We start from the raw sequence: 14,021 nt of genomic DNA, 5'->3' as shown, positions 1-14,021 counted from the left end.
TGAAACTATGCAATTTTTTTTTTGTCAACAACACATTTCAATATAAGTAGTCAATCAATTATATTGCAGTTACTTTTTTAAGAAGCTTCTAGAAACTTCCAACAACAACAAAAAAATTTGGAGTGACTAGTAAGTTTTAGTGATTCCTTTTTTCTCTTTTTTAAAATTCCATTTTAAGACTCCTCACTGTGTTAGGCACACTGTTTAAATCTTATCCCTGTATTAGGCACTAAAATGTCAAATTAGTCAACTTGCTCCCTAAATTTCTTGGAAGCTAGCACAGATTCAGCTTGGAAAGCACAGACATATTTTACAGTTCTGCTTTCCTAGTCAAAGGAAGGTTTGGTTTGGGACAGTGGGAAGTGTTTGGTTGTTGGGGGGTTTTTAGACTGTGTTTTCAAAGTGATCGAGGCATAAGAATGAAATCAGAGAAACCTCCTAACCAGTTTTGAAACTTATTGTCACTGGCTTGATGAGGAGCCTCTTGTCACAGTGCCCATGAGCACTTCTTTTGCGTCTGCAAATGGTTAATTTTTTCCTTTCCTCTTGTTTTCTTTAAGCTTCAAGAGACAGTCAAAAGGAAGTTGGAAGGCGCACGTTCACCTCTCAATGGAGAGCAGCAGAATGGAGTTTGCGATGGGGGCTTTTCTCCAACCAGCAAGCGGACACGCAAGGATGGGCCAGGCATTGAGGCAATCAACAGCTTGCCCATTAATCTGCCTTTGCCTGCTGTTTCTCCTCTTCACCAGCTTGACATGAAAGCTCCTGTGCTCCTGCAGAACAGTGGAACTCACAGGAGTAGTCTGGAAGACTTGGGTGAAAACGGTGGGCTTTCTGAGATAAAGCTCCCTGTTAACGGCTGCAGCGAGCTGGATGATGGTTTTAACATCCTGCACAACAAGGAGCTAAAGCAAGAGCCCCTGGATGACTCCAACTGCATAGACACTTCTGAAACATCTCTTTCCAATCAGAACAAGCTCTTCTCAGACATTAACCTAAATGATCAGGAGTGGCAGGAGCTCATAGACGAGCTGGCGAACACCGTCCCAGAAGATGATATACAGGATTTGTTCAATGAAGACTTTGAAGAGAAGAAGGAGCCTGAATATCCCAGGCCTGCCACAGAGACTCAGGAGAGCGCGAGCGTGAAAAGTGATCCATCCCATTCTCCATTCACTCATGTCCCATTGGGATCTCCCCAGGTCAGACCATCTTCTTCCGGTCCTCCATTTTCCAACATCTCCTCAGGCTCCAGCGTTGCCTCAGCATCCAGCGCGCCGCTGGCCCCAGTCCCTGCTGGCTCTCCAGCAAATTGTGTGGTGCAGTCCCCTCAGACCCCCGGCCAGGCCCACACTCCCGGACAAACGCAGGGGCGCTCCGGGAATGGCTTCCTGATGAGCGCGGCCTCGGCCGTGGCGGGCTCAGGGCCTGGCCCCAGCGCTGACCTGTCCCCAGCCGAGCAGCTCAAGCAGATGGCAGCCCAGCAGCAGCAAAGGGCCAAGCTCATGCAGCAGAAGCAGCAGCACCCAAATCAGCCCTCAAGCTGGTCACCAGGGGGGCCTCCATCCAGTCCCTACGGAGCACCCTTCAGTGCAGACAAACCAAATAGCCCAATGATGTATTCTCAAGCCTTTAACAACCAAAACCCTGTAGTGCCTCCTATGGCAAACAACCCCCAGAAGACCACAATCAATAACTACCTCCCTCAAAATCATATGAACATGATCAGTCAGCAGCCAAATAATTTGGTCACAAACTCCTTGGGCAAGCAGCCCAATCTGCTTTCTTATGGCAACACCAAACCTCTGACCCATTTCAGCACTGAGCTGGGTCAGATGATGGCCCCGGCAATGGCAAACCCCGGGAAGAACACCATGGTGCCCTACATCCAGCAGCAGCAGCAGGCCCAGCAGGCCCAGGTGCCAGCCCACGTGGCACACCTGAGCGAGGAGCAGAAACGCATGCTCATCATGAAGCAGAAAGGAATGATAAATCAGCCCGTGGGATATGCAGCACTCCCTGCCCTTGGTCAGGTAAGTGAGTGCACAACCAGAGGCTGATACAAGGGCTTTGTACAGTGGGCCTCTTGTGTTGCTAATACAGAGTCTGACACCTCTTTGTGCAGTCTCCTCCATTTGTCTCCTCTTTCTCCTGGAAAATATGGAATGTCATTGCAGATGCTTCTTGGATTTTTCATGTGGTATTGCAGCCTGATTATTTTAAGAACTGAAATTATGTTGCACTATGCTTCAGTTGTTAATTCAGTGCTCTCTCCCTGTGTCTCTTCTGATGAGTGCTTGGGGCCACTCTGGGAAATTTTGAGTTAGAAGTCATTCTTCCTTGGAGGGTTTATTTCCTTTTTTTTGTAATGCAAGACTTGGTGGTTGTGGATCCCAAACCACTGCATGGCTTAGTTCACCACAGTGTAGCGAGCATTGTGAAAAAAAGATGGAGCAGCTGGTCCCTTCTTCTTGGGGTAGAGATCAAGCTACCTCTAAACAGCATTTTTGGCATTTTGGCTCTGGGAGCAAAGGAAAAATATTTTGGGTTCTGAGTGCTTTTGGTTTTAACTGGAAAAAGTAAGAACAACAGAATGCTTTTAGTGGTGCTTGGGCCATGATGATGAGATGGTTTATTCTGGGACTTTCAAGTAGTCGTTAGCAACCCCAAGTATTTTGTCTTTCAGCAAGAGGCTAAAGCCATGTTGGCTTCAGAGCCCTGGCATCACTGTCTCGTGTATTCCATGCTAAGCTCTGGTGCAGCAGTTGCCAGGCGTGGGGAATACTTTGTAATGAGTTAATAACCAGTTGGAATATTGCTTATATCAATGCCCTATCACCTCCTCGGTCAGCAGGGTGTTCCTAGCTGTGCAGCCCCTGTAAAGATCTGCCCATGGAAAGGTTCAAGAACAAATTTTCTAAATGTTGTATTGAGAGTTTTAAAATGGATTAAAGTTAATAATCAATTCTCAAAGTGATGTCTTTGCAGAAGTTATGTGCCACCAAAACAGGTCAAGAAATCTGATATACACCAATAGTGTACAATACACTCATAGAATTGATGGTTGATCATTTTAGCATAACATCTTTTCACCAAATTAGCTGTTTACACACCACCTACAGGGAATACTTCATTCTGAGCATGGTTTAGCTGTGACTCACACTGTAATGCATGTAGAAATACAGCAAATTTTGTTATTCCTTCAGCTTATGGAGTTTGGGGATCAACCAATAAGGAGAAGTAGGAGCTTTACCAGGTCAGACCACATCACATATTATTTAAAGTTAACTGCAAAACAAAAAGAAATGTTCATCTGCCTCGTGGTTTTGGTTCAGGATGTATGGTGACAGCTCAAAGGTTCATATTTTTATATTAATTCTGCTTGCCTATTTTATTAGACATAGGTGATCTAAAGCCTCTTCTTTTGGAAAAGGCTTATCTAGAGAAATATTGCAATAATGACTTAGACTGTAATTGTAGCTACAGGTTTGTCATTTTGTAACTAAGAGGCGGAGGATGCTTGGTCATGCTGCCAATGCTTTATTGTTTCTTGCCTTTGCTTTTGTTAAATCTGCTGAACTCAAAGACCCATCAAAGAGCTGAGAGGATGACCTGCCTGTGTGGAAGAGTTAATGCCATCTCCTCCATTTCATAAGTTGAGAAATTCATGTTAATATCTCTCTGCAATTCCACAATATGAATGGATAGCCAAGGTTTCATTTATCTAATCTCATTCAGTTCCTTTTTTCTTATAAGTGTAGGAAAAACTGGATATTTGGATAGAATTAGATATTCTTTCATAAACAAGTCCAGATATTAAGTCATTTCTGTGACTTATAAAGAAGAAGCTTAGGGCAGAGCCATACATAGTTTGTTATAGTCAGGGATAGTTTGTTTGAGTCAGGGATTTTTTCAGAGGTGCCCTGAAGGTAATTTTGATGGGATTTTTTTTCTGGAGCAGAGTGTTAAATCCAGAGGCAGATTCTGACTCGTCGATATCCAAAAAACCTCATGGTCGGTCCTGACTTGTCTACCTTACCAAGACTCTTTCCTACCAATATTACCTCATACCTGACTGTTCTCCCCTTGGTCAGACTCAGAATTCCCTGCTCTCTACCTTGCTCCATGTCCCCTGATCTGCCCCAAAACCATTTGTTAGTTTGTGAGCATGTGGCAGGTGTTGCCCGTTTTTGGTCTTGTTTTTTTCTGGGTGGTTCTTCCATTCTTACTTGGCTGGGGCTCATAGGCTAACCCAGCAAGTAGATTTGCACAGATTTGCTTGGTATTTGAGGGATAGAGATTCTCTTCTCTTGTGGTTCTCATGTCATAATAAAAGAAATCAGTTCCCCCCTCAAGACACAACAATCGCTTTGTTTAGACTTTTTATATTATTTTAGAAATAAAAGGGAGAAAACCTGAACCCACCTCCTTCTCAAAAATTACACTGTTTTTTAAGCTAAAATGTTCCATTAAGTTTTTGAGATCTATGCAAGGTTTTATGTGAGGCAATTTTTCTCTTCTTCCTCAAACCAAAAAGTAATTTCAAACTGAAGAAAAGTAAAAAGGTTTTCTTTGGGAAATTTAGAAATAATTAACTGTGCTTTTTCTTAGTTCCAGCTGTTCTATATGAATGCATAATGGTAAGAAAAAAAACCAGCCCAAAGGAATAACTGTTGAATGGCTGAGGCAAAATTTGATGTTTGGAGCCAAGTGTGTGAGGGAAAGTAATGAGAGGTCAAAACAAAACAGAATTCTCTGTGGGTGTAAGAACAGTAAAACTAGACTGCAGCTATTTGCCTGCATGGGACTGTGAGAATGCTGCAATTGTTTCCTAATGAAACCACTAGTTATTTTGTTTAAAATTGTAGAGATGCGAATGAAGGAGAGAAATGACACCATCCTGCAAGCATATTTCATATTTAATTATCTGCCCTTTGTTTTAATCTTATGCAATCAAGATGCATCATCTGCTCAGTCTGGTTTTGCATGCCAAAGTGAATACTGCTAAATCCTCCAAGTTACTGCTGGTAGAGAGCTGAAACCAGTTGTTCCATTGCTTGGCTAGAGAATGTGTCAGAATAACTGGTCTTTTCCACTTTATAAAACACAGTTGAAGTGGTAACTCTTTGATTCATAGAAACTTCTCCATTTGTTTAAGATTTATAAAAATACAGCGTTGTGTGATTTTTTCCTTGTCAAGTTTCATGAAGACTTACAGTGTGTATTATTCACATCTGTAAAGAAAATGTTTTGTGTTATTTTTAGAAGCAGATATTTTGTATTACTGACTGCACAAAATGTATATTAAATGTCCTCTGTTTTACTTCTTTTCCTTCCTACATGATCTAGGTTGCTACATAAAGAGCAGTTTGTCCTGTTATTTAGTAAGATCCAATAGTTTAATGATTCAGTGTGTGCCAATCAACTCTCCTTCAGTTTTATTCATTACAACTGCAGTTGTGAAGCACTGTGGTTTTGAAAAGTCTATAGCCAGTAGCAGCATATTTTTACATAGAGTGCTACCCTTTCCTGGTGGTTTTTTGTGCCATTTTTTTCCTGAAAGCGCAAGTTAGCATCATCAGTTTTAGCTTTCCAATCTCATAGCCCATTCCAGCTGCTCTGAGCTCAGCATGCACCTGACCTGTGTCTGTGTGAAGGAGTGCTCTCTGATGGTCAGTCTGTACTCCCGGCATGGCTAGGATGTTCCACATCACCACCAAGGTGTACCTCACATCTCTGACTTCGTATTTTGTCTTTCATTTTATCTTTGTGGGTCCTATTTCTGATGCTTTCCAAAACATTTCTAAATAGTCAAGCCTTATGCCACATAGAAGCATTAGGTTATCGGTATGTGTGTTCCCTGCAGAAAGATTTCCTAACGTTGCAACGTGTGAGTGTCCATAGTAGGAACACTCAAGATCTCTTGAAAGACTGTCCAAGTGAGTGGTTAAGTGCAGATTTGGAGTCCTTTGCTCAGGAGGTTCTGCCAAACCCCAGCTGATGCATCTAATTTGCTGAAGAACGTGGCTTCTGCTCTCTCAGCAAAGATTTCATTCCTCATGGGCAATGGGAAGCTTGCCCTCTCTATGTTAATGCTCACCAGCTCAGTGTTGTCTGCCACAGCCAAACTTGTTAATAAGGAGGGGAGCAGATCAGCTGCTCCCTGTATTCTTTGTTCTGTTGTTGCATTCTGGAGTCCTCCCACTCACACTCAGCCCCTTTTTCATGTGTGAGAGGAACATTTTGTGTGCCTTAGCCTGCAAGCATATCTTACACACTGGGACAAAGCCACCCATTCTGTGGCAGCACATCTCCCAGACAGGGGCTTAGTCCTCATTTACACCCGGTGGGAGCTTGTTAGCAGCTCTTCCTGGACAGTAAGAGAGGAGCTGCCCGGAGAGGACCAAGTACCTCATGAGAAAGCAAGCCCAACTTTAGCAGCATTGTCACAAAATTGCATTTCCTCTGTCTCCTTTTCGCTTCTGTTTCACACTTGGGCAATGTTAAAGCTGATTACTCACTCCAGAGGCTTAGTCTTTGGCTCATGCCAGTACCCTTCTGTTGAATCTGTTCTGTCAGATCTCTCACTTCTGGTTAAAATCTGGTTTGAGAAACAGGTAAACATGTGAAATGCCTTTTGTTTGGAGAAACTGGAGAAAAGTCTGTGTCTTTGAAAAATAGAAAGAAAAAAATTTGAAAGTGTCTACCTAGAGAGAGTGTAAGGTCTGTCCTGAGATGACTCCTCCTTTTGTGACATGACATTCCTTGAAGAGTAAACATCCTCAAAAGCATCTGACTTTTAAAATCATTTTTGTACATAGTATTGCCTAGAGAAAGCAAGATTCCTGAGACTGCCCAGCATGCACTTTCCAGGGAATTATTTTTCCAGTGTGTATTTATTTCCCTCTGAATCCAGCAGGTTGGGGGGATTTTTTGTTTTTGTTGGTTTTTTTTGTTTCAATCTGTCCTATATTATTTGTCTGCTTCTTTTCTCTCTCCCACTACTCCATAAGGCATTTTTCTTTCTCTCTGTCTAAGTTCCCTGCTGAAGTTTACCTCCTGTTTCCCCTCATCCAGCTTTTATCTCTCTACTTCCCCTCCTTACCCCTTTAATAGCACAGGACCTTTTTCTGGTGTTGTCACAGCTCACAGGAAATTACTGCAGACACCATGGCTTTCTGTGGTCTGTATACCTCTGGCAGATGGAAATAGTATGAAATATTTGTTGTCATAGTAAATGGTTTTTTAACCAGTCATGGGACAGGTGAAGAACTGGGGAATCTCAGCTATAATCTCACTAATGTTGCAGCACCATCCATGAGATGAATTTGGCCTCTACATCTGCAGTCTGACTGCTAATCCATCTCAACCAGAATTGCAGCGTTCCAGACTATGGAACAGCTTCACTGGATTGAGATTATTTGCAGTGTGCCCTTATCACAGATGGCTGAAACAAAACAAAACAGGTAGGAATGTTCTATTGTTAAGTGGCATAGGACATGCACACCCTAGGGGATTTGTCTATGGCAGGAGAATGCAGTAAATTAGGGTTACAAACCCTTGCAGCCTTGCAGATGGAAAAGCAATTTTAAGTGATTTTTTTGGGAGAGTAACTTTCAAACCCCCCATATCATGTGAAACTGGTCCCATCACTTGAAGACAACTTCACTGTTCTCACAGACGTGCATAGAACAGAAATATTTAAAGCCTTTTAAGACATTTCTGGCATAATTACTATGTGTATCACAAACTACACAGTGTACATGGATGTATTGTAAAATTTAGTGTATGTGGTCAGTCTGAAGATGCATTCACTTTATCCATCTGACTCCGTGGGGGTTGCTAGTCCAGAATCAAGGAGAATAATTTCTGTGGTTCCCCAAGCACCTGCTCACATCCCCCAGGTAAAAGGAACACAATGGGGAAACTGTATGTACCAAAAAGCTTGTGTGTCTGCAGTGGGTGAAGCTCTGGGTGTCAGTGTGATTGATTTTCAGTTAATTGAGAATACAATACCTGGTCTCTCTTTCTCTCTCCTCCATTTTTCTTATCTATTCCACCACTTTTAATTTCCTATTAATAGACTGTGCTTTTCCTTTTCAACTTAGTGAGAGATTTCTCACCTACACAACCTTAGTCAATGGGAGCACTTACATAAGGACTGCACTGTTTGCCCCTGTGCATCTTAATGAAATTGGAGAAATTGTGGGGGTTTTTCCCCTTGTTCTTTGGAATTGCATTCTCCTTTCTCAAAGACTTTTTTTGGCCTCACAAAATTAGATCATAACTTTGCAGAAAACAACCCACTGTGATCACAGCTTCATTGCACAATGCCTGTGCTTTCTTGAATGTTGTTCCCATCTCTTCAAGATGAAGTAAGATCCAGTGGGTTGGACCTTTGATCTGCATAATAAAAGGCAAGGAGATAGTTTGTAAATCCTTCCTTTCTCCATCTTTATTCTTTGCAATTTGGGACTCAAAGACCTGAAATAATTTTTGCTTGCTGAGAGGAAACTTTATGTAATATATGTGGAGAAACTATTATGATAATTAGCGTTGTTAGGAAAAATCAATGTGTGTAAGTCATCCAACAGCAAGCAATGATCTTCTCACAATCAGCAATTTATCATGCATTGTCAATGCAGGAGGGCTAAGACTATTTTATTCAGATAAATTTCTCATTCATTTAGTCAGTAAATCATGGTGCACTTCATGATAGTAATTTTTAATGTGACTGCATTTTGTAAAGTTTTAATCACACATAATGGATTTTATCTGACAATGAGGTCAACCTGTAGTCTCTTCCTCTGTCATTTGAATCTTACCATCCCATCATGGGGAAGATCACAGTCACACCTGGAAGCCCCAGACTGCAAGGAGATAGGAAATACAAGGGGCACAAGAGGATGAATAGTTTAGACTAATTTTTATCAATTGAGGCTTAGGTGAGGATTTACTCTTGGTGGAACAATAACAGATTATACTTGATGTATCCTTGCATCTGAGTGTAGCTGAATTTGTTTGAAAACTCTTTGCATGAGCTCTCCAATGAAGCTTTTGATCTGACCAGCTTGAGCCTGAGCTGCAAGAGCACCTTTAATCCACTGGGTACCCTGGGAAGGATGTAGCTAATGCTGCTCTTTTGTCTGCACTCCATGGTGAACTTTTCCATTGGAAAAGCAGTCAACGATGAGGCATAGAAGTGAGGCAGGGAACCTTTGTGGTTTTCAGAGAGAGACAGGCTGTTCAGTGTCTTCATCTTGAGTCTGAGCTCTGCTGTGACTTGCTCATTCTTAAGCTGGAAGGAAAAGCCCTGTTGTCTTTGTCTACAACAGGAGTGTGCCCTGGATCTTCCTCCCAGCTTCAGTTCAATTCTTCAGGTCTTGCTTTTGTTTCTGAGTAGCTGAGGAGTGTTTCCATTTGCTTCTTATAGATGTGGTTTGAGTTGATGTCTTTCCCCTTTGAAGCAAGCTATGGATGGCTCTTCTCTTTCCTGCTGCTCTCCCTGTGTTCTGGTAATCTCCTTTTCCCCTGCACTGCCTTGCACAGGTCTGTGGTACATGGTTGGGTCCAGGTTTATTAAAGCCCTGTAGGTGTTCCTGTGCTCCTTCCAGCACAGGAGCTATCCTATGGCCACCTGCATGGACATGGTTTTCTTTGCTCCCTTTTACTGATGTGAGATCAGGATGTCATTTAGAGAGGTGTTTGAGTTCCTTTGGGATCAAAGGGCCTCTGGAAGTACAAAATCCTCATCATGTTCCACAAGGCTGGCTCTTGGAAGACCCCTTTAATTTCTCCCTCCAGATCCCCTGATTCCTTCCTTTTGTTGTTCCTCTGAGAGACTGACAATCTAGAGGCTGATGATCCTTTCTCTTACCACAGAACTAGAGAGGGGAGAGGGAGAACTAATTGTCCATGAATTTTGCAGGAGTTTTTTCCTCCTGTGTCAAAAGACTGGCATACCTTGCATGTACTGAGGCTGTGACTTGCCACCCTGTGATGGCTTCCATGTGGAGCCTGACCTGCTCTTTCCAGGTCAGACTCTCTCTTGTTACACTGCTGCAAGTCAGGAATATTCACTGGATAATGAACTTCTGCAGAAGCACTTTAGAAAAAAAAATGTGGTCATTAGTTTGGTAAATGGAAATGGAATAAACCTGCTCTGATGTTTTGTTTGGGCGGTTGGAGTTTTGTTTTGTGAGTATTAAAGAGAAGAGCAACCTTAAAACATTGTGTCTTGGCAGGCTTTTAGTATCTCTCTCTGTGCCTTTCTCTGTCTCACTAATGCAACTTTGCCTACAGCTTCATGCATTAGCAATGCAAAGCAGATTTTGAAAGCCAAGGGAATCCAGGCTCTTCCAGATGAACACTGATTTAAAAGAGACAAAAATCTAGAAAAAATAAAGGTTGTTCAAGTGACATATGGTGTGACAGTGACCCTACTGTAAGGACAGATGTACAGAGCTAATGGTAATCCTACACCAGAGCCAGATAACATTCTGAGGTTAGGAAATCAAAGCCCCATGCTTTGGCTTAGCAGAGAATTAGCATGTGGAGCTCTGGAAACAGGGCAATTCAGTTCTTAGCCATGTTGCATTTGGGGCTTTCAGCTTTGGTAGCAGCAAGATCCTACCTCATCCTGTGCAGGAAAATCAGACCCACGTAGTTTGGCCAGGGAACAGAGTGCATTTAGTAAAGCTCGAGTGTTTAGATGGATCGGTGAAGAAGGTGTGTACTCCCTCTGATAATTAGTTCTGAGAAGTTCATGTCTCTTACTGCAGAAACAGCTCATTCACTGCTTCAGAGCTGTGGGGCTTTTAAACTGGGGAATAAGTGCTGACTTTCAGAGCAGAGGCAGCAGCAGTGGTACCCAAGGGATGTTTTGGAGCCTTTTCCCATGGGGACCCCAGGAGCTAACCTACAGCAAACCAAGCCTCAGGTGTGCTCAAGAGCCACCTGTGCTGACACAAGTTTGATATCCTTTAATGACAGAAGAGAATCCCAAGGCTTGGGGTGCAGCCGTGGCTCCCTTGAGCCCCTGGCCAGCAGAGTTTGGAGCAGCTTCAGGTGGCCAAGCACTGTGCAAAGACATGTTCTTCTTCTTCCAGGGAGGGGACTACACATGATGCCATTGTTTTATTTGCCAGAGGCTTGGCATTTACATAAATGCTGTGCCCCTGTTAAAAACAAAGTCATGATCAGTAGGGAAAACCAGGAATGTTCTGTGTTCTCTGGCAAAATACCTCTGTCTCCCTCAAGCCCACCTCTCTGCCCTACTTCTTGTGACTCCCCTCTCTTTCTTCTGGTTTTAAAATATATTTAGCAATGAGATCTTCCTTATTTGTATTCTCTGAAAACACAGGAAGTAGGTCATGTCTTCCAATACATTATATCAGCAGCAGTCATTGGAAAACAGAAATTAATAGGGTAGGACCATAATTTTTTGGTGCAGTTTTGGATGCCTTAGCAGCATTCAGTTAGGCTTTATTTTTAAAGTGGCAAAATGTTCCCAGTATCAACAAAAAAGATTATAGCACTGACTTTTTACCATGCTCATTCAATTTCTTTTTTATGTTTACTTTTGCTTTCCCTCAAACGAGGTATTTGGGTATAAGAGAAAAACACAAATTTAAAATGTCTAAAGGCAACACATGATTAAAAAGTTAAAAAATTTTTTCAGGCTTATTTTGGAAAGTGTCCTGACTCAGTTGCAGAAAATAGGCAAGGATTTATAGAATTTGTTGATGTTGTTCTTCAAATCCTATGCACATATTTTCTATCATTATTGTTCAGGAATGGGGACCTGTTGTATTTTTTTCTATTTGCTATCAAATATTTTCTGTCATAGTATCTGGATCCAAGTACAAAATCTATGTTATGTTAAGCTGTATTCCAGTCACTACAAAGTTGAACTCCTTTATCTAATTAAAAGGCACGTCAGATTTTTTTAATACAATCTTTCTGAAAGATTTTTGGGCTTATTCATTACTTTAGAAGGAAGCTTAGGTGTTTAGTGTCATTTCTCTTTGCATTTTGCATTCAAATTAAAAAAAAAATTAATTGGCCTCTGTGCATATCTGTCTCTGCTTTTTTGTTGTATCATCTGCTTCTTGTTTTCCTCCTGCAAGCAGAGTTATATCCTCTTGCTTAGAATAATGTGTTATGGGGGAAAAGAGGAAACTGATTTAAGTACTTAAACCAAAAAACTTACACAATCCCCTCTTGTTTTTGCTGGTGTCCCTGGAAGCCAGAGCACAGTCAGTCATTCCTGCACACAGTCAATAGCAAATATTTTAAATCAAGGCTGTTCGCAGAGTATCCATGTTGGGTTTTGTTGCAAGTGATGGATCACTAATAGTTCAAAACTCAGAGACTGGGAGCTTCTTTTGTAAATGGAAGGGGATTATTTCATGCTGTTGAGTGTCCCTGCCAAAGTAGAAAAGTCTCTTAGGAGAGGTGGGGTTGTGTATCCAGGAGTTGCTTGCAATGTACAATTTCAGTAAAAACTGAAAACATACTTAGGAAAAATCAAACCAAGCAAACAAAATTTCAGCTCTGTGCTGCTGCTCTCAGATCAAGCCCCTGAAAAGGAAACACAACATAATACTCACCTGGCAAATGTGGCCTGATCAGGGTTTTGGCTTGTGAAATATGGCTTGGCTCAACAGCTAATAAAGTTGCTTGTAATACAGAGGGCTTGCTCAATAATGGTATTATGAAAATTCTTTTAATTGTTACACATAATTGCTCCTGAACTTCATGGTAATTCTATTTTGGAGTACTAAAACTTGAGTTAGTAGAATCATGAGCACCGAGCCGGTCTGCCTGTTCTTGTTCCATCCTCTTGACAGCAGGTGCAGTGTTTCAGTTCACCCAGCTGTGTTCTTCACATGCAAAGGGAAGTTTTCACAAAGGCAGCGATGCTCCCAAATCCCACAGAAACTGAGTGCAGTTATGTGATTGAGTCTCTAAGTCTCATTTCTTCTTTTAAAATTTCTCTCTGTATCTTTATCATTTTGGTTTCACTAGACAAGAATGCCCAAACGTCTTCCACAGTTGGTACATTTGATTAGAAACACTGACAGATAAATATAATCCCTGCTACCCTTACCATGTTCCTGCTTTCACAGGCATTAGCTGTTAGCCCTTAAGAACTGGGAAACAAAATGTAATAAATCTTCCATTTCACCTCTTTGTCGCCCTTTTTCTATCAGAGTGGCCCTAAAGGGGCTTTTGGTCCCCATGACACCTCTCCATAGCCTGTCAGGGATGATATAGCATTGGCATTTTGGGAAATCCCTGTAGTTCTGGGGACTTAACAATTTGGCTTAGGAATCACAGCCTCTTTACTTGAGTCACTGATCTTATTAGAGAAACCTCCTAGACACAGGGCTGCAGTTTTTTGGAGAGAGATGGACAGCCAGCTGCAGGACACAGGTTTTTCCTAGAGCCAATGAGCACCTCTTTGTCACTAGAGTAGAGCAGAAGACTCCAGAGTGGCAATGCTGTCTTGGCAAATGCCTTTTCCATTGCAGACTGAACTGCTCAGGGTCCCCCCAAAACAGGGCTTGTCAGCAACTCAGCCTTGGACATACTCAGATCTTATCCTGCTTCTGTGTACTTGCACTCCTCTTCCTTTAAACATCCCAGTGTTTCTCTGAGACCTTGAAAGGGCAAAGGAATGTACTGCTGATTCTCACTTTCTCTTGAATGATGCCCTTGAGTGGCCTCTGAGGGAGATAACACTTCCCAGGCTTATCACCTCTTTGGTATGGAAAACCCATTTTTTCCCCTCCGAGGGAGTGTCCTTGGGCCTCTTACCTCAAAGTTCAGGATAAGCTCTCTTTCTCTGACAAAATCACAGTGAGTGGAAAGAGACTGGGGCATTCACAGCTGGCACAGAAACCTTGTGAAATACAGAAGCTTCCTTGACTGTGGAGTAGCTGGGATGTCCAGAGTTCACCCATCTTGCAAGATGGCAAATGTTGCAGTACTCATCAAACTCCAGCAGAGAAAGGAGG

The 14,021-nt window shown here is 42.2% G+C and overlaps 1 protein-coding gene across 1 annotated transcript in view; it reads left to right on the top strand.

Annotated features, from left to right (window-relative positions):
* LOC128937661 (mastermind-like protein 3) overlaps window positions 1-14,021 on the top strand; it is a 28,916-nt gene that overhangs the window by 8,142 nt on the left and 6,753 nt on the right. Inside the window, exon 2 of the mRNA XM_054277456.1 lies at window positions 561-2,033. Within this exon, the coding sequence (XP_054133431.1) occupies window positions 561-2,033 (1,473 nt within the window). The remainder of the gene's footprint in view (window positions 1-560; window positions 2,034-14,021) is intronic.

This window comes from Melozone crissalis, unplaced genomic scaffold (assembly GCF_028551555.1).
Source record: "Melozone crissalis strain CALT ecotype California unplaced genomic scaffold, PUWL_Pcris_2 ptg000020l_1, whole genome shotgun sequence".
Lineage (NCBI taxonomy): Eukaryota > Metazoa > Chordata > Aves > Passeriformes > Passerellidae > Melozone > Melozone crissalis.
Note: the sequence above shows the minus strand (reverse complement) of the source record. Positions and strands in the feature narration are given on the sequence as shown.